The sequence below is a fragment of the Musa acuminata genome, chromosome BXJ3-4, assembly GCF_036884655.1.
Source record: "Musa acuminata AAA Group cultivar baxijiao chromosome BXJ3-4, Cavendish_Baxijiao_AAA, whole genome shotgun sequence".
NCBI classification, from domain to species: domain Eukaryota; kingdom Viridiplantae; phylum Streptophyta; class Magnoliopsida; order Zingiberales; family Musaceae; genus Musa; species Musa acuminata.
Window position 1 is genome coordinate 42,070,242 of NC_088352.1, and position 20,604 is coordinate 42,090,845.

A 20,604-nucleotide genomic window follows, 5' to 3' on the forward strand; every position below is an offset into this window, starting at 1 on the left:
TATGTCATTGAAATATGACTGATATTAGTTTGTGTGCTAATTATATACATATAATAACCAAAATATCTCTTTAAAATGCCTAAAACAGTTTTAGCATCTTTATTAATTAAGACTAGAATTTTGACTAATAATCAACTTGTTATGATAGAGGTTAACTACAATGACATATTTTTATAATTAATACTTGATTTACTTGAGCTCACATCACCGTGGATTAAGACAAAGCGTTTATCATATTAGAATGGTCTAATATGGCATCTTGAAATATTCAATATGAATAATTTTAGTTCTAATTATCGGATCACAAAGAAGCAACATTACCCAAATCTTTACAATTTGATATGAGGAAATCTCTATAATGTAAACAGTCATAAAGCATATCATAGATCCACAATTTATTTCACGTCCTATTAAAAGATCAATGTCATTTAGGTAGTTGGATGTGTATTTATTGGATGCATCTCATAATTTTGGAATTTGAACTTGCACCAACCAGATTTGGGGCCCCTCTTGGTAGGATTCTTGAATTTGAATTTGTAGCGAACTAGATTTAGACCCAATCCAAGTAATTGATGCGCAATTACTATGCAATTCGCCAATGGAATAAACAGATCATTTTGCTTGTATTAAAAGAATTGGCAATTAGGTGATTTTCTTCATACATATATTAAAAATATAAATGATTTTTTTCACAACATTTAATGGTCAAACATATATATATATATATATATATATATATATATATATATATATATATATTGGAACAAAATTCGACTCTCGAGGACAAATATATGACGGTGTTGAACTATCATAAGATTATTAGAAATCTTGATGAATTGATGATGGGGACAAGGAAAAGATTTTGACTGATATGAGGACCACATCATGTAATTAATGGACCGACACCACAAAATTACCGGCAACACCAATTTAGATCAGGAAAATGGCGTCAAATCATTAGCATCAACTGTCTTATCCATGTCGTGATCAACATGTTATTCCGTATCCAACGATGTCTTTCGATGATTGATTCGTTGATCTGAACGGTTGTGCCAATTATTAGTATTTACTCGTCTGATCGAGGAATAATATGAACAAAAATAAGTTGATCTGTCAATCGTTAATGTATGGAAAAATAATGTTTAGGTGGACCCCCACACTTATGGGCCCCTCTCATTAGGTAGGTTGTGAGACACGAACTAACTTGCTAACAATAATAATTATTATTATTATTATTGGCAATAATAATAATAATATAGTCATTGTGATTTGTGTCGAGCACGGATCTTGACGCAATGGTAAGATTGCTCCGTGAGATCTTGGTAAGTAAATTATTGCTGGTGGGGAACACGCAGGATCATAATTTCATCAGACACTTTTATCTGCATTGCATTCATTCCTCATGTTCTTCTAGAAATCTTAAGAGTTTGAGTTGCTGCCGACATCTTTGCGTTACAAAAAAAGTAGGAAAAGAAGAAAAAAGTAAATGTACGATTTCCGATGTCCAACCAGATCTTGAAGGTACAGACACTGCTGCATGGTTCTTGTGTTCTTAGGTGCTGTGCTACCCTTTGAATCGACTGTTTGGGTTGCAGCAAAAAAGCAACCTTCCCATCTGCCATTCACTATCTTTCAGGATATGCTCCATTAAATCTCAACCTCCGCTGGAGTCGGTGCCATAGATTCATTCATCGCACAGAGCTGCATATTTCTCATCTAGTCAAAGATCCATCCAACCCTATTCCTTTATATAATATTATCGCTGGATGTATTACTATTAACTTGTATTATTACATTAGATATATCGAGGGATATCGCTGAAACTTTGAACCATAATATTATCATTAACAGATACAACTAAATATAGTTCAATACAGTCGGTCATTTTCAAGGTCATTGTCTGTGCATCACTGGTGGTTTGGGATAGAACACCCTCGATGATGTTTCCCTGAAGCTACTCGGAAAGAGTGTGGCTTCCCCCACAATAAAGAGGACTTGGAAAAAACTCTTCAGGTGATTGATGGATCCGAAGCCATCGTATCATACGTAACTGTTCATGGACTGATGTTGTGTTGCTCATCTTAGTGGTGACTGTTTAGTATTTTTCTAGTTTCTTCTTCCGTGCTCATTATCTACACAAGAAAGTGAGTGATCGCATGGGATCATTCACATGCAATCTGTGTGTTTTCTGAGTGATGATGAAGCTTGGAAGGATCTGAAGCTACGAACGCAATGATCGAAAGATGCTACCTTGGATCAGTGTCATTGTAACAAAATACAAGGCAGGGAGCGTTAAAACGAGGACCGTCTTGTTCATCGCATGTCACTACAAAGTTGGTGTGCAGTCAGGATCAAGGTTGCAGTTGTTGGCCATCTTCTCACAGTCGTTCGATGTGGATCAGACGGATAAAACAAGCCATGATACCAGTCCAAGGCTGGTAAACGGAGTTTCCAAGCTGGGGCTTCCCGTACTAGCTCTCCTTGCTGCAGCTGCAGCAGCAGGAGTGTCCTTCTCAGTGTCATCGAGTCCGGATCAGCTGGTTAGTGGTCGATTCTTGTTGTCTCTCTGAAAGTGGGATCTGAGATTGGATTCACCATATCTAGTTTGCTATTGGAGTGTCATATCCAATCTATTGGATCAGATATGTCAAAACCGAATCACTAGGCGTAGTTCTTGTAGAAGTAATTCTAGTTTCATGATTGATGAGTAAATATTGAGCTTCACTATTTTAGGTGGCTCTATACTTTTTAGTATATAACATACTGAGGTGGATGCAAAGGGATCCCATCCGATGCTAAGTTAGATTTATTCGAACCTAAAGAGAGAAATGAAGTTTTCTATTGAGAACCTAATGATCAAGTTATTAGGAAAAATTTTAAATCCGAACTATTATTGATGATAAGAGAGTAGCTATATGGAGACAGTCCATCAGTTTATTTTTATTTAAATAAATATAATATAATATAATATAATATAATATAATATAATATAATATAATATAATATATATGTAATCTTTAAAAAAAAATTATATGATCAAAGGTACAATAAATTAAAATATGTAATCATATAAATGAATTAAAATAATCTTTAAAAATAAATAAATAAAAATTTATAATTAAATAAAATCATATAAGAGAATGAGTGAAGAACTAAGAATTAGAGTTTCTATTGTATAATACCAAATAGGATATGAAAAAGAATTACCAAACATCAGTCTCACTGACATAGTTTAGAAACTATCCAATAAAATCTCACGCTTGCAAAACTTGTAATGGATTTATAGTTTTGTTCTTTCCCACTGTAAAGGAGAGATGCATAACCAAGACACTTGTTCTTGGGAAAGTGGAGGTGGGGTAGTAAGGAGTGTGAGAGACAACCACAAAACTATATCATGATCATGATTTGCTGCTGCTGCTTGTTGTCTCAAATCCATTCCTCCACCTGACAAGCCTTTCACTTCACAAGATAATTAACCTTTGACAAGCTGAGACGGGGAAATGGAACAGGAAAAAGAGGACTCCAACTTTACAAACCTAACAGTGATTTCCAACTCATTCTTTGCATTAGCTTCGTTGTCTCCAAACTTAGACCAGTTAGCTGAGCTTAAACCTTTGAGCTACTGCTTTAACCTGAGAGTTTTCTCTTGACTGTTGCTATGATTCTCATATTTGACATGTAGCAGGTCAGATTAAATATATTATCTTACTGATGACCTATATAAACCAGGCAATCATTTGATTAATCGACTAATTAAATAACATAACATAATCCTTAATAAACTAGCAAAGAGTTTCAAGATGCTTCCATGACTAAAATTGATTTTGATTATCTAAATTGGAAATTGACTCGAATCCAATCTAATCCTTCTTCGAGCTTATCTCACAGTGAAACTTATAGATGTTCGACACCTACAAAATTAAGTCAAGAGCTTTTTGATATGATCGGATAGGTCAAACTTATATTATTTAATGTGTTACCTTTTATAGTGGACATTTAAGGGAGGATATTACACAATCTTATCAATAATAGAGGCATGAAAATATATCATAATATAAATCATTATATTATTTGTTATATTAGTTGAAACTATCAGATATCAAATCATTATGCTTGTTTATCATATTATTCATGTGATATTAGATCGATCACATATCGACCACTCATGGAGGGGGAGAGTCTTGCTAAGCACAAATGACACACAATTGTAACGGGTCAACCGCTTAGAGTGTTGATGTGTCTTTGTCACTTTTACTATAAGAAATATAGATAGTCAAATATATCATACTGCAATATGCACCAATCAAACTATATTCTAAAATCTGTCAATCTAATTTGATCAACCTTAGTGCCAACTGAAATTATCATCAAACATTGAAATTATGAGTTTAATGTGAGTGCTTCAATTTTGTTTTCTTTCACGTATATGATTCTCCGGACCTTTTTTCTGGACATCCTTCGTGGCATTATTTTTCTGATGACATGGCAGACGAAGGTTGGCTTGTGCATTGGGACCCATCGTGACGCGAGCCCAAGTGTGTGCGCACTAAGTTGGTCAACGCTGACACATCGCTTCGTCAGACTCGTGTCACAGTTCTTGAGCTGATCTCTTCCGAGTCCAACCGAGTCTATCCACACTGGCTCTTGCCCCGTGACGTGTCTTGTTTCTGTCACTTATCCTCGCTGTTACCTGTCCTAAGGGATCAGCTCATCCTCCTTTTTTGTAGGATGGCCAACTCTCCTTCCTTGATGAGTGACAACACTTTTCCTACCCATTTATGCGGTACTCGGAAGCCTTACTGGCCTAGTTGTCTGATCCAAACTTCGTGCCCCACTAAAGTCTGGTTGTAGATCCCACCGGTCTTTCGGAACCATAAGGCAGGTATGCCAGTGGGTAGACCGGAAAAAAGATCAATCGTCCGGTATCGTGTCGACACAGAACCTGGCGAGCCTTATCTGAGAGATCGCCGTGGGGGCCGTATCGTCAAAAGATCTTGTCCGTCCATCATGAATCAACGGTTTGGATCTCCTTTACGCTTCCCCTTGGCCGTCCCTTTTACTCTCGCCGCGGCCGCTCGCTCGAGCGAGCGATCACAAGTAGAAAACAAGGATGGCGTTAATGTCGCTCATAATTCGTCGCAAATTCCCAGTCCGAACCCCGATTGGTAACGCTAACCCCAATTTCTCCATTCTTAGGCTCTTCTCTTCTTCGCCGCCGGCATCGGCGGCGGCGGGGGATGACCGGGGCATCGAGAAGATCCTGGTGGCGAACCGGGGCGAGATCGCCTGCCGTGTCATGCGCACCGCGCGGCGGCTTGGGATCGGCACCGTCGCCGTCTACAGCGACGCCGACAGTGCCGCCCTGCACGTGAAGTCCGCTGACGAGGCCGTCCGTATCGGGCCGCCGCCCGCCCGGGCCAGCTACCTCAACGCCTCCGCCATCATCGAGGCCGCCCTCCGGACTGGCGCACAGGTTGGGCCGTAAAAGGTTATGGATTTCTTGATCCGGCAGTCACTTGTTCTTATTTGTTTGTGTTTCATCTTCTTAATGTTATGTGTTGCTTGTAGTTATGTATTGAGGTGGATAGGATTGATGATGGAAAAACGTTCGACTTCTTTACATTCGTTGCATATGGTTTGCGGACCTAATAGGAAGAGTAAATGTTTTTGAATGTTTTAACTAATTTGTCGATTGAATTCCGAAATATACAACTCAAAATGAGGAATGCTACTGCAGAGTGCAGAATGGAGATAGTGACGATGAGAAATTTCTGTATGCTTCTTCTTATGAAATATTGGAACAGGTTGGCCTTCCCTATAAATAGGGCCGAGGCCTCAATTCAGTTTAAGGGGGTAAAAAAATGTTTTTGTTTTCAGAGATTCAAAGAGTAATCTATTTCTGTTTGTTTGAGATTCACTAATAAAAAAAATCAACATATAGTTAGTATGAAAAATCAAGCGTTAATTTAATATCGGCTGGTTATATTTCTATAATATTTATGTTCTCTTCCTGTAGTGCTGCAAGGAGTTGTTACTGTGGATTTAACTAAATTATTATAACTTTTTTCTAGGCTCATAGTATGCATTTAAGATGTCAATGATGCTGTAGGTATGCAAACTATATAAACTGAGATGTTTTGTTAATTATTTCAAATGCCTGATTTTACCCTTTTATTAGGCTATACACCCAGGCTATGGTTTCCTCTCAGAGAGTGCTGATTTTGCTCAACTTTGCGAGACTGAAGGGCTCATATTTATTGGTCCGCCAGCATCAGCCATCAGAGACATGGGTGACAAAAGGTATTGTTGTCCAACATTTTAATTACTGTAATTTACTTTTATATTGTTAGGCTATCATGATATCGCATACACAACTTTACTCTTGATATCGAGATCATAAGCAGTGCATCAAAGAGGATCATGGGTGCGGCAGGTGTACCTCTCGTGCCTGGTTATCATGGTGACAACCAAGACATCAACTTCTTAAAATTAGAAGCTGAAAAGATTGGATATCCTATTTTGATAAAACCCACACATGGGGGTGGGGGGAAGGTCTGCTCTTTGACAATTTTTTACATGCAGCCATGTTTGCATTGCATATAATGTTAACTATTTATGTATGCTATCTAACGAACACTATTATTAGACATATGTGCTGCATTTGGTGAAGTCGCATTATAAACATTCATGATGGAAGCTAGTAAGTTGCATGATGGTCTCAAGTTTGTGCCTTATGTTACTGTCCTTTTAGGGCTTTTTTTTTGGGTGGCTACATAGATCTCCACAATTGAACTTTATATGAAGCAATATCCTTAGTTAAATCAAGAGTTTTTAAATCTTTATTATAGTTTCTAACTTTCTAGCAAGGTTCACTATACTGCGGCATACCGCTTGGTATAGATGGTACGTACAGGTCTAATAGAGGTTTGATATGGGCGATATATGCTAGTATGTCGATACACCCCACTGTGTCATATGTTAATACATCGGTACCTATCGTGCCGACAGCCGATCGGTATACCGGTATGGATCGGTAGAGGGAACCATGGTTTCTAGGAAGGCCTCTTTAAAATATTTTCATACAATTTTAAATGATTACCTATCATTTTATCCTCTATCAGACTATGTCCATTTGTTTCAAGCAAGGATTGCTATATTGTCCGAAACGGTAGAAAAAATTAGTGGTACATAGTGAACCGCTATGCGGATCAGCTCATTCTGAATCGTACGCGTGGAACATTTTAGGTATCGGTATGGGGTGATGTATCAGCCAATACGGTCAAAACTCATGCTGTATCAATATGGGTACAGGTGATGTATTGATCAAAATTTGATCGATACCGACCCAAATCGGGACAACTTTGAACCCAACAGTCAAATTGACTGTTGGGCCTCTTTTGGGCTTCAAATTCCCCCCCCTACCCCTTCTTATATTCACTCTTCATTCTCACTCTCTTTCTCACTTCTGATCAAAGTTCCTAATCAGCGATTAGTGATAATCAAGCTATTGATTTGGAGAAAGAAGGAATTGAAAAGTCTAATTAGAGTTAATTAGTATCATTTTGATTGGTTTAGGCCTAATTAGGGATCATTAGGTATAATATAAGCCCAATTAGGGGTTATTAGAAAGATAAATTCATTTGCTCATCCTTGTAACCTAGTATTTCTATTTATTTGTGTCTCATATGCACTCTATTCTTATTTAAATAGAATAAAAAAAACATTAAATTAGGATAGAAAATCCTAAAAGTTTTTTTTTGTGGTCCTTTTCTAGCCTTTTTTTTCTAAAACCAGTATGTACTGGCATAACCACATATGGTACACTGGCTGATACCAACCGATACATATTGGCCTGCGTAGGATTGATACCACCAGTCAGCACGAGATGTGGTCCTTGATCTCGAGAAGCACAACAAACAAAAATTTCATTGCATAGAAAAAGACATATATGTATGCTTTTTCCATAAGTTTGAGAAAAAAATAGAACTTGTTGTCCATCAAGTTTATTCTTATAACACTGCTTCTCAATGCAGCCAGAGTATGGGTTAGACCTGAGTTTGAGAAATTCGTTGAAAATTCAGTTGAAACTACACACACACACACACACACACACATACATATACATGTACATATATATACTCTGATTGCTTTCTTTTACAGGGTATGAGAATAGTCCAAAGTCCAGATGAATTTGTTGAATCTATTTTGGGAGCACAACGTGAAGCTGCTGCTTCATTTGGCATTAACACTATCTTATTAGAGAAATACATAACTCATCCCAGGCATGTCGAAGTCCAGGTACAATGTTCAGGAAATAAACTATGCTCTATCTCTAATGTTTTATTGATGGTGTCTTTAAAATATCATCTTCTCTGCAATTAGTTCGTGCCTTTTCTTTTGCACTACCTACTAATGTGTTTTCGCAAAAAAAAAAGGACATGAAATGATTTTCTAGTTTATCAAAATTCACTCAACAATCTGTATAAGCGAAAGTGGTTGTTTGGTAAGAAATTTATATTGGAGCTGTTTATTTGTATAGGTTAGTGAAGGTTTTCATAAGATTTCTAGTTGCCGCACATTCAAACACATGTTAGACGTTCATTATGTGCACACAAGCATTCATAACACATGGATATATATATATATATATATATATATATATATAGTATCTGTCCTATGCTCCTGTTCTCACATCTGTACTGCCGTACATCTGTATGTGAGGCTTCTGGTTTATTTGACTTGTTATGCCACTCAGGCACTGGCTTGATTTCAAGCTTTTACAACAAAACCTTCCTTAATGGAGTATCATTGGCTACTTCCACATGCATCTAACTTATGTGTCTGCCATCTCACAATTCTTTTGCAGTTTTATTACATGAAACTGGTTTTCAATTTGGTCATTTGTATCCGATGTCCTTGTGGTATGTCTCATTAGCAATCTAGCATTGTTTATTAAGCAAACATCGTTTTGTTAGTTTTTGTTAACCTTCCAATGTAAGGGGAAAATAAGGACAAATGAACAGAGAGACAGACATCAAATGAAGCAGGATTCAGTTTGTCGTTGGTCCAATGCTCGCCTTTTTTATTGTGATATCTTATTGGGTGGCATCACAATTAATGTTGCAAATGCAAGGAATGTTTTTGAATATCTTACTGAATCTATGCTATCCCAGAAAATATTTTGAAATTGCATCTTTAAAAATAATAGATATTTTTTACTACTTTGTAGTTTGTACTGCTAAGTTAAAAGAAAATACTTTATATGCCTTTTTTTTTTAATTGGAAGATTGGAGTTCGCTGTGATGCATTGGGAAAGCGCTTGCTTTGATCATAAATAAAGAATGAATTTGATACTTGAGGTCCATGTATTTGCTTCTAATATTTATTTGTTGAATGATCATAAATCATGCAATGAATGTCTGAATTTCACTGTTTGCAGATACTATGAGATCATTAGGGATAAAATGACTTATTGATCTGAAAATTCTAAGTGTTCTTGCTTATTAAAACCTGATCCAAGTTATTTAATGAGCTTATGAAGATCTCAAAATGTATCTACACGATACGTCATAGCTCATAATAGATCATAAGTGTTTAATGGCTTACTCACCTTTTAGTTGACTTTTTTTTATTGGTTTGCTGAACATGAAGGTTTTTGGAGATAAACATGGAAATGTAATACATTTAAATGAAAGAGACTGCAGTGTCCAAAGAAGGCATCAGAAGATAATTGAAGAAGCTCCGGCGGTAAAGTTCTCGTGTCTAGTTACTTCTTCAAATGTTTATTATGAGGATTATCAGAGTTGTTGATAATTGAATTGGTGCAGCCAAACATCACCAATGAGTTCCGTTCCCACTTGGGTAAAGCTGCTGTTTCTGCTGCCAAGGTACTTGTATCTACATGATTTTGTTTTGTGTTAGCATCAATATTTGGTCATATTAAAATTAAGTTACTTCTAGGTATTCCATTTTTATCAACAAAATCACTTTTGGACGTGATCTCTTATCAATATTGGCTATACTTCATATTTGATGTAATTGCATTGTTAGGATGATTGTTAAATAGAGAAGTACTTAGACATCAGAGTTTCTGGTCTTATGTTGAATAGATTGATAGAACTTGTATACGACTTGGAAACATTATTTCTTAGTAAGAAGAATAGGAGATCATATTCACAACTAAACTAAATAATAAGATATGTGCTTTAAATTAAGGTCTTCAATTTCGAATAATACCGCCTGTACCGAGCAGTACATATTGGTCTGACAGTAGATCGGTACATGGACTGACCGCTACCGAGCGATATATATATATATATATATATATATATATATATATATATATATATATATATATAGCAGTATCATATCGTACCGAGTGAATCTCGAAACTTCGGTACGATACGATATTTCAATCATTGCTTTAAATAGCAATAGTGAGAAGTTAATGTCCCTGAGATGAGAATGTTAATATGGATGTGTGAGTTTACTATATAAGATAAAAAACAAAAGAAGCTACGGCATTCATGAACAATTAGCTGTAGCTCTGAAAAAACAAAAAGATGTGAAAGACCATTTAAAATGGTATAAACATGTTTAAAGAAAATCCATAATTGCTCAGTTAAAAAGATAAGATGATTAAGTTAGTGGTATGGAATAAAGGAGTGAGAGATCTAAGAAATTTTTTTGAAAATAATAAAATGGAGATTTGACTGCTCTTGACTAGTAATATTGTCCTAAGTTGAGCTCAATACGGGAGAAATTCATGTAGCTGCTTCCAAATTGTTGGGACATTGCAAATTCCTTCTTGTTCTGCCCTCTCTCTAAACTTGTAGGCTTTTGTTCTCATTATTCTATTAATTCAAGATATACTTCTATCCAGGTCTGTCAATTCAATATTTACTTTTTTGCATACTTGCATCGGTGGAAGGTGTTCTACTACCAAGTAGATTGTCATTAAAAATTCTCTTGCTGTTTGGAAAATCTTCTTTTGCTTTCTGCTTATGGTTCTCTCTCATCCTAAGAGCTTTTATCATCTGAAGGACACTTTGCCATTTCATTTTCTGATTTTTTTCATTCTCCTATTCACTAATGTGTTATTTTCAGAAGTTTGGTTTGGCATTCTGTCATAATCTTGATATTTTGACTTTGTGGTAGTCAAATACTCTTTGATGCTTGTTTTGCCTTTGTTGAAGAATTAGTATATCAGTTGCGATATTCTCCAACTTTTAGTATTGTTTATTGTGGGGTCCAATTTTTCCTGGTTCTGTTAATAAACCAGATAAGATCCTATTAAATTGAGATCCTACATAGGACTCTAGGAGGTAAACTTATTTAAGCAAGATTGACATTATTGTCTATTGTCTTATTTGACATTTTGAAACCTTTAGTTCAACCAGTCATTTCCTTTTTGCTTCATTATGTACAATTTTGTGCAGAAAACTCCACTTCAGAAACAACTAATATATTTTAATGAAAAGAATTATATTTAACTTACTTTTAAATTCTACTTTACTAATATATTTATCTTTCATCTTGAAGAATGCTGTGACTCTTGTTGATTTTCACACTGGAAGTTTCTATTATCTTCGGCAACCAATTGATATTCTCAAACTAGTTGAACTTCCTGAAATTGGATGAGCTTCAAGTTCATTAAAGCAATTTTCTTATTAGAGAATAACATGAATTATCATACCAACAGTGTGTCTCCATCTCAGCCAATGACTGGAATTATTCATTAATGCTGCCATAAGTAAACGAAGGCCCTGAACTGTTTCTGCCATAAAGAAGTTTTTAGCTTTTGTGTGGCCAAAAGCTAACTGGACCATTTGTAATTTGGGACAGGTTGTTGGATAACTAGATCAGTCAGACTAATTAACAATATAGCAATAATTGTTTTTACAAGAATGGAGGGGTTTTTACATGTAATTTATTTTTGGATATTATTTTTGGAGAGAGTCTACAATTTTAGTGGGTCCAAGATAATAATATCCTCATTTTCCCACTGTTTTCCTAAGTCTTAGTCCCCCTTTACTCTATATCCGTTCTGAATTTTGCACATGTTTCTATTTGTTAGTATTCTTTTTCTAACTTATGCAATCCTTGTGGCATTAATTATCTGTGAAGGCAGTTGGTTATTACAGTGCTGGAACTGTGGAATTTATAATGGACACTATCTCGGGTGAATTTTATTTCATGGAGATGAATACCCGTCTTCAGGTATCTATATTTTTTTTGTTACTGATTATTTGAATGTATAATGCATTGATTACATCCTTGCCATTGCTATAAGCGAATAATTAATACACCTTATCTCATCAAGTTATCATGTTGCATAAACTCCCTTTTATGGATCAATTTTTGTGAAGGTTGAACACCCTGTCACTGAGATGATTGTTGGTCAAGATCTTGTAGAGTGGCAGATTCGTGTTGCGAATGGTGAACATCTACTGTTGGTCCAAGAACAAGTTCCCCTAAATGGTACATTGTTGAGCAAGATAAGCCGACTTCACATGCGATTTTTTACAATTTTGCTACCTTTATACATCTTTACATTCTTTTCATGTTATTTATTTTCTTATTTCGTATTTTTGACCTTTTAATGATTGTCTTTTTGAAGTTTCAGAACCCAACAAGAAATTTTAGGTTCTTAGATTAGATGTGCTCATGCATAAAAGAATGCACATAGTGAAAACTTGGCTTTGTACTGATTATTCTTGAAGGTCTAGACTCTACATCACAATTCAAAGGTTCACCAACCAATTGGTGTAATTTGACCAAAATTACAGATCTCTTTTAATAAAGAAAAATCAAAGAAAATTCCTTTGCAGGGAAACCCTAGAAGATATCTACATTGTTTTGATGCTTAGTTCAACTGTTCAATGATCATCAAAGCAGTCGTTACTTTATCATATTTATTAGCATATTGCATGAGATCTGTTTGGTCTCTAATGATAACAAGTGAGAGTTTCTGAAATAAAATAATGTTTGTCAGTTCTAACCACTAAAATTCTGCTAATGCGTCATGGTTTTTTAAATCTTAATTTGTATTAAATTGAACCCATACTCCTTTTAGTCAATTGCTACAATAATCTACTTGTTTATTTTACTATGGAGATTGTGCTACCTGATCTTACAATCTACATTTCTGTAATTGCTGGTATTGAATATGAAATTCAATGTCATTTATTATGTTTTTGGATATTAGGGCACTCCTTTGAAGCTCGAATATATGCTGAGAATGTACCAAAAGGATTTCTTCCTGCAACTGGAACACTACACCACTATCGGCCAGTTCCAGTCTCACCTACTGGTATTGCACATAAGTAATTAAGCATATATCATTTTATGTATTAATTCTTAGTTTGTTAATAAAACAGTGCGAGTTGAAACTGGAGTCGAGGAAGGGAATACTGTCAGCATGCACTATGATCCTATGATAGCTAAGCTCATAGTATGGGGCGAAAATCGACATGCAGCATTAGGCAAACTTAAGGATTGTTTGACAAACTTCCAGGTGCACCTCACATACTAGATTTGTATGTTTTTCATTCTACTCATTGTTATTTTTCTTCTTTGGTTTGTCGTTGTGACACCTATGAGCACTGTAGATGTCCTGCACAGGATTGCTGTATCTAAATAAGAATATTTCATTTGTTTATTTCAGTATCCATTCGTCTTGTAATAAGTGAGATATATGTCACACAAAATTGTTTCAAGACCACTGCATTATATGAAAAGAATAAATGATTCTTGTATGCACAGACCATGACTCTGCAATCCTCACCTGTTTCTGTATTTTCTCACTTGGATGAACTTGTTCTTGGATAGCCAGTCTATAAAACATGAAGAGTCTTATTCATGTTATGTAAATACATCACTTAAAGTATATTCAAAAGTGAAAAAAATAAAGTATATTCAAAGAGAAAAGATCTTGTCTGGAAGAACTTTTGTTTTCCATAGTGTATGTATCATGTAAAGATCGGTGGATGTTAAGTAGTTCTGCCCTTGTAAAGTGATCTTTTCTGTGGATATTGGATCTCTAGAGCCATTAGAATAGATTTGTCTCTTCTTTAAAACTTTGTACAACCCGTGAAACCAGTAACCATATAATGGAAGATTTCTGAGTACCATTGGCTGAAAAACATTCCTAAAGTTTTGTATTGTACAGAGAAAGATCAGTCTTTTCACTGTAGAAATATATGCTTGTTTGGTAATAGCAATGACACAAAGAAATACATAAATTTATGTTAGGTGCCCATTACATTCCCGAATTTATAGTTATCTTCTAAATTTACAGCATAAGCATGCATGAACAAAATGGTTTCAGATTCCAACTCTTTGTTGATGTGCTTTTTCAGGTTGCAGGGTTACCTACCAACATCGCATTCCTCCACATGCTTTCAAATCATTGGGCCTTTGATAAGGGCCTAGTTGAAACACATTTTATAGAGCATTTTAAAGCTGATTTTTTCCCTGATGAGGTACCGGTGGAAACAGATGTTGCTGCTAAACTTAGTGCAACAATTGTTGCTGCCTGCATATGTGAAATGGATTATACAACATTGAGAAAAACGATTCCAAGTATGCTGACTCTTTCATCTTTGATGTGCCGATTTGCAGTGTTGTGGTTCTTCAATCTAATCTAAGCAGTTGGTGGTTACAGGCGGGAACAGCTTACTTCCACTGTGGTATAGTCAGCCTCCTTTCAGAATGCATCATGCTGCAAAGCGCATGATTGAACTAGAGTGGGATAAAGAATTAACTGGAAGCTTCCCAATGACTCTGAAGCTTGTGATTACTTACCAACCTGATGGGAGTTATTTCATTGAGGTAAGAAATACATGTAACACCATGTGGACTGGTGAAGCAGTTGTCACTAGCATAATGTATCATTACTTACTAAATACATGGAGACTTTTCCCAACAGTTCAATGAGATATAAAACATGCTAATAAGGAAAGATTTATCATGGAATCTAGGCATATTATCAACATGTCTTGAGGAACCATGCTTGTCATTAGATGTCATATCTTCAACAACATGATGATATTAAAGGATTTATCCAAATTCTTCAAACATTCGTAATTGTATGGTATGATTCTAAGACAATAAGGCTTCTTTGGAGATTTGACAATAAGTTTATGACTAGATAATAATTTATATACAACCATTTAAGAGCTTGCGTGGAGGTGTATGCAATGCCCAATTATACTATAAAGAGGTCTGATGTCAAACTTAGAAAGTCACTTGGTAGGTAAGTAGTCTCTGTGTAAAAAGTTGGCATCTCTCTTACCTCTTTGCTGAGTGAGAGTAGGTTATGCATCAGACACCAGTAGTCATCTAGAATTGTACATTTTGACATTGTTGATCATGCTTGCAATATCACTTGTATGGTTCTCCTAGCAGCTTGCTTTGGATTCAAATCAATTATCTTCGATATCTGTGAATGTATCCCTGTAGTTTGTTGCTTTTCTACTTTCATTAGAACTATTATTGTAGCACTATAGTATATATGCTCAAAGTTTTGCTTTGAATATATATCTCATGTTTACCTACTTTTTATTTCAAATGGTATTTACTCTATTGTAGATTGGTGACAGTGACTCCCCTGGTTTGGAAGTCAAGATCATGCATGCAAGAGATCGAGACTACAAAGTTGATGTTAATGGACTGCAGAGCAATGTCACTTTAGCAATTTATTCTAAGGTAGACTTCTTATATTCAAATGCGTATTTTGATTAATGAGGTAGATAATTTTATCTTCCATTTTGGGAATGGCATACTTCTTGCTAGAAAAGGGTAGCACAGTACAGAAGGCTCCCCCGCCATTACAGAGTCTAGGGATGACTCTAGACCCCACATTTACTCTTTTTTTTTCCTTGGAGAGGTAAATTTAATCTCTAAAGCTATTTCTGAAGTTGCATTCTCCAATTCAATGCTACCAGGAAAGAAGCAAGCACATACAGGTTTGGCATGGCAAGCATCATTACCATTTCAGGCAAACTGTGAGGCTTGAGCAATACAATGATGATGGGTTAGAGCACAAGAAGGATTTTCAGGCAAGTTCTCATCCCAAAGGGAGTGTGTTGGCTCCTATGGCTGGTTTAGTGGTTAAAGTTGTGCTTGAAAATGGTTCATTCGTGGATGAAGGCCAGCCTGTTTTGGTCCTAGAAGCAATGAAAATGGAGGTAAACACAACTTTCCACGTCATTTCATCTATTCATTCTCCTTTTGGAGCATATTATCTTATTTATTTACTGTAATATCTTTCAGCATGTTGTCAAGTCTCCTCGTGCTGGCTATGTGAATGGGCTTCAAGTTGCTGCTGGCCAACAAGTCTTTGACACTACTGTTCTCTTTAATATAAAGGTATAAACTATAAAGTCTTGATCAGTATGTTGTTGCATAAAACACTACTGAAATTGCTTTCCTGCAGATATTATGCATCTTGCACTTCTATACCTCTGACATTTTTCTTGTTTTGACAAACAGACCCCAAAAATATCAAGATATCTGGATGGCTAATATTATTGTTTCTCGGAGCACAATTCTGGACTATTTTCTGGTTAATCCAACTTTGGATTGGTCAGAAGTTAATTTATGTGGATTTTAAGGAAAAACATTTATTTTTTCCTGACCTAAGTTGGATTAACCCATATGAATAGAAAACTAATGCAACACAACAAAGATAAAAAATTGATCTAATGAAGTTCTTTTGTTTGATACCATTACATAAAGGAAGAAAAAGGAAAACAGCAGGGAAAAAAATTGATCTAATGAAGTCCACGTCCACTTACAACAGAGTGGTTGTAAGTGGACGTGGACTGCATGACAACAGCAGGAAACCTGACATAGTTGATGGGGTGTCACATGTCCGTGTCAAGAGCAATTTTAAGAGGAAAAAAATGTTAATATATTTGTAGATTAGTCATAGGTGCATCTTGAACTGCATACAGCATTGGGCAAGGTGCATGGTTGATATGGTCACAAAAATGTCCATACTGAAGAATTTGTTTTTGGAGGAAAGAAAAGGTCAATTTATTGTTCTGGCTCAAATTATAGTTAATTTGTGCCAGCATGACTGAAACTATATGATTTTGGATGATAACTGAAACTATTTGATTTTGGATGATAAGTGTGCACATTGTATAGTGTGGGTCTCCATGACCAATTAGCTTGCAGAAACAGTTTCTATTGTCAAGCACACACCAACATAAGTGGAACATACCTCTCTTGTTCTCATAAATTAAATGAAAAATCCTGAATAGGACTGGTAACTGAACAAGCCTTTCATAAACAGCTCAGGCTTGGTTCAGTTCTAAGCTCAACTAACATCGGCTTGAATTTAAAGGATAGAGCTTTGAGTAGTAGGATAGGCTTGAGACTAATTTCAAGCCAAGCTTGAACTTAGCTAGATTTTATCAGGCTAGGACAATTTGCTTGATTCTGTATAATTCTCATGAAATAAATTAGTGTTTATTCGTGCTATATGTTAAAGAGTCATGATGGCATAGACCTCCAGTCTTTAGCTTATATCTTGCTCTTGCCATAATAGCAATAGACTTAGATTCTATTGATTTGATAAGGCCATTTGTAATGTTTTCCCAAGCAACAAATGTTGCTTAACAATTTTCTTTGTGTTATTTAATCATGGCCTTGATTAATGTACTTATTGGAGATTGCCTTGTCTTGAAATAGGTTCTAGCTCTTGGCTGGATATTAGGCTTAATCGAGTCTTTAACTAGTCAAACTGGTTAGATTAGACCTCCATTCTTAATTCACTTCTAAAAGAAGTTACAAAATTATAAATAGAATTCTTATTAAAGTTAGAACTAATCAATCTTACCTGGAACTTGTCCAATCTCAGAGAGCATCAAATATAGTCAAATCTAAACCTTGGTTGTATCAGATCACTTACGTGCAGCTTATATTGATAAGTTGGCATTCAGCTCAAGCTACCTCCAAGATTTATAGATGCTAGAGACTACCGCTAGACTTGAACATTCAATTGTTGCTTCAGACTACCTGGATGTCAATAGTACCACAAGTAATTGTTGGATTTGCCAGACTTTGTCAAAGAATATTCATGAACTGTGTTGTCTTTATTAAGATTCATAATGTAATAAATGGAACTATGATAATGATATCTGTATATGGAGATTTCAACTCATCTTCCATATTCTAAACTTCAGTTACTTCTTCAATAGCTCTTATGCAGATCTTCGATGATTGCTTGTGTTATTGGATACTTTGGGGGAATCTTCAGCTTTGCCATAACTTGGATCTTTGAATCTTATCGAGTGTTGTAGCTCTTAATTTTATTTTAAATGTGGCATCACAATGTTGAGGATTAATGGATTGGGAGGATCTGTTATGAACAGATCAGATCCAGGCTGCTAGAGGATGAGTTTGCAGCCTATGCAGACTCCTCACTCTTATTTTCACCTATTGAATTCCAAATAAAAAAATTCCTTAAGCATGGTGAAAATTCCTTGAAGAAGGTATCTGGGAAATTGAAAATACTTGACAAGACTCACCTGGAAAACCAAACTTAAGTAGGAACCAGGATAGCTTAATCTAAGCCCTAGTCGGCTTCTAATATTGCATACATGGTGGAAAGTGGAAACATTCTCTCATCTCATTTTCTAAGACGTGGTGTAGGTTATTTTATTGCAGTTCAGAGCTGCTTATTGGCCTTTGTGTTACTTATTTGTAGTTCTGCTGTTTCTATATGGTTGTGCTAACACATTCAGTTTCTTATATTTCCAGGATAAATAACAAGGCTGACTTCCGGAAAGTAATTCTAATGTCAGGGGCAGTCATAGTCAACACTTAATGTACATATGAGCATATACTTCAAAGTTCAAACAATGAACAGATCTGATTGCTATGGGGAAGGTTCCCACAAATGTGGATCTGTGGAGTCATAAACTGAAATGTTTCAATTACAAAAACAGGCTTCATGTCCCATGATCTAAATAATGCCTTGCATTGTGCTATTATGAGATGTAGGGATATTCATTGGAGTCAGTGAATTTGCTACGTCAGCAATTTTACTGCATTTCATCTGACTCCTTTCATTTGTTCCATCTTTATCATTATAAACTTTTGCCATTTTCCCCTTGTTCCATCCAGTATCATATGCTGTTTTCTTATTACAAATTTGTTGAATGGTTTTTAGTTTCTTATTACTGTGATCTTCTTGATGCCAAAGTGTCACGAGGGGCTATTAAGATGTCTACTTTACAAGATGAGCATTTTTTGGACCATGAACAGATCTAATTGCCGAGAATAGTCCCCACAAGCATCATGGTATGGTGAACCATATAAAGTGATTGTTCCAGTTTCCAACAGCAGAGTATATTCCTCATACTGATTCTTTCACTGATCAAGAGATTTGTATAGGTAGTGGTGAACATCAATTTCATCGTTTCTTTCCCCTCCTTTGTTCCATCTTTTTGTCAGTTTTAAGTTTTGCTTGAATCTCATGCATAATCTATATATGTTGTCGAAAGCCACAACCTTGATGAATACCTCACTTGTTGAAAGACATGGTAAATCTGCATGTGTGCACACCTTTTGATGAGTCTGTGATCTCTTCTTATCCTGTGTATGCAAGTATTTCGATAAGGCCACTTTATGCTTGTGAGTCGAGTTCCAACTGCTTCATCATGTCATGCTTATGTGAATCTTTCATTATTGATTTGATCCTTGATTGAATTGGTAGGTCAACTAATCGAACCTTAAATTTAATAATTTTATAAATCATAAATTTAATTATATATCATGTTAAAATTTATAAGCACATTATAAAATTAAATTTAAGAGGGAAGCCCGTATTTGAGTTTTGTTTTAATTTATCTTTATAAATTAAAAAGATTCGAATGCTCTTGAAAATTTTAAATATATTTTATAATAAATTAATAATTGAGGCAAATTTGTAAATCACATCTATTAATTGAGATATTTTTTGATTGGCCGTATTGGTCCTGTCCAAGTTTTGTGTGTCCAACATACGGCCCAACAATTCTCTTTATGGTGAATATATGGTTATTTTTTGAATCTCTATTTATTTATTTTATGAATTAAACAGGGCCAACACCGCTCTCTCAAGTCCGTGTGCCGACTTACCTTTGCCGCCTCCTTGCCCTCGAAAACCCCTCCTCTCTCGCCCTTCCTCTCCAGTGGCGAACGATCTGTCGGAAGCCCTGATTTCGCTCCTCTCTTCGCCCAAGATTGAATCTAGAAACGAAATGCTAGATTACCATCTTCTCCGTTTCTCCCTGTCAATTGCAGCTTTGTGGCTTCTTCCGATGGCCGGAGTTGAGCGAGCGGTCGCAGTGTGAGCTGCGGCCTGGACCCGGTGAGGGCTCATCCCTTCTGTGACTCCTGAAGAAAGAGAGAATCGTTTTTAAGTAAGGCATGCGTGCTTGCCTGATTATCTGTACCATCTGATGTGTCTGCTAGAATGGGAGTGGGTGAATTAGGGCTCGGGATGAGTGATACTGTCCTCTCACGAACCTGATTAGCTTTCTGTAACCGTGTTCTGACTCCATTTCATTAGTTGTTAATGTTGATTGTATATATACGACTTCATTTGTT

At 35.8% G+C, this 20,604-nt stretch overlaps 1 protein-coding gene across 2 annotated transcripts; it reads left to right on the top strand.

Moving 5' to 3' along the window:
• Window positions 1-5,065: 5,065 nt before the first annotated feature.
• On the top strand, window positions 5,066-19,130 carry LOC135637084 (methylcrotonoyl-CoA carboxylase subunit alpha, mitochondrial-like). 2 transcript variants are annotated; one of them, XM_065149466.1, is made up of 16 exons: window positions 5,066-5,473; window positions 6,179-6,300; window positions 6,405-6,552; window positions 8,161-8,298; window positions 9,652-9,747; window positions 9,828-9,887; window positions 12,127-12,219; window positions 12,369-12,480; window positions 13,208-13,312; window positions 13,380-13,516; window positions 14,361-14,583; window positions 14,666-14,832; window positions 15,592-15,708; window positions 15,948-16,190; window positions 16,276-16,371; window positions 18,772-19,130. In XM_065149466.1, exons 1-16 carry the CDS (start codon window positions 5,111-5,113, stop codon window positions 18,778-18,780), a joined length of 2,229 nt encoding a protein of 742 aa, XP_065005538.1. In that variant the 5' UTR covers window positions 5,066-5,110; the 3' UTR covers window positions 18,781-19,130. The 2 variants fall into 2 exon arrangements, with proteins under 2 accessions (XP_065005538.1, XP_065005539.1); XM_065149467.1 differs by having other exon boundaries at window positions 5,349-5,488.
• The last annotated feature ends 1,474 nt before the right edge of the window (window positions 19,131-20,604 follow it).

Bases quoted from the DNA above. Each gene is read 5' to 3' on its own strand.
- LOC135637084 (XM_065149466.1), top strand. From the start codon at position 5,111: ATGGCGTTAATGTCGCTCATAATTCGTCGCAAATTCCCAGTCCGAACC. The intron at 6,553-8,160 runs GTCTGCTCTTTG...TTTCTTTTACAG, and splicing joins CACATGGGGGTGGGGGGAAG to GGTATGAGAATAGTCCAAAG. The intron at 8,299-9,651 runs GTACAATGTTCA...CTGAACATGAAG, and splicing joins CCAGGCATGTCGAAGTCCAG to GTTTTTGGAGATAAACATGG.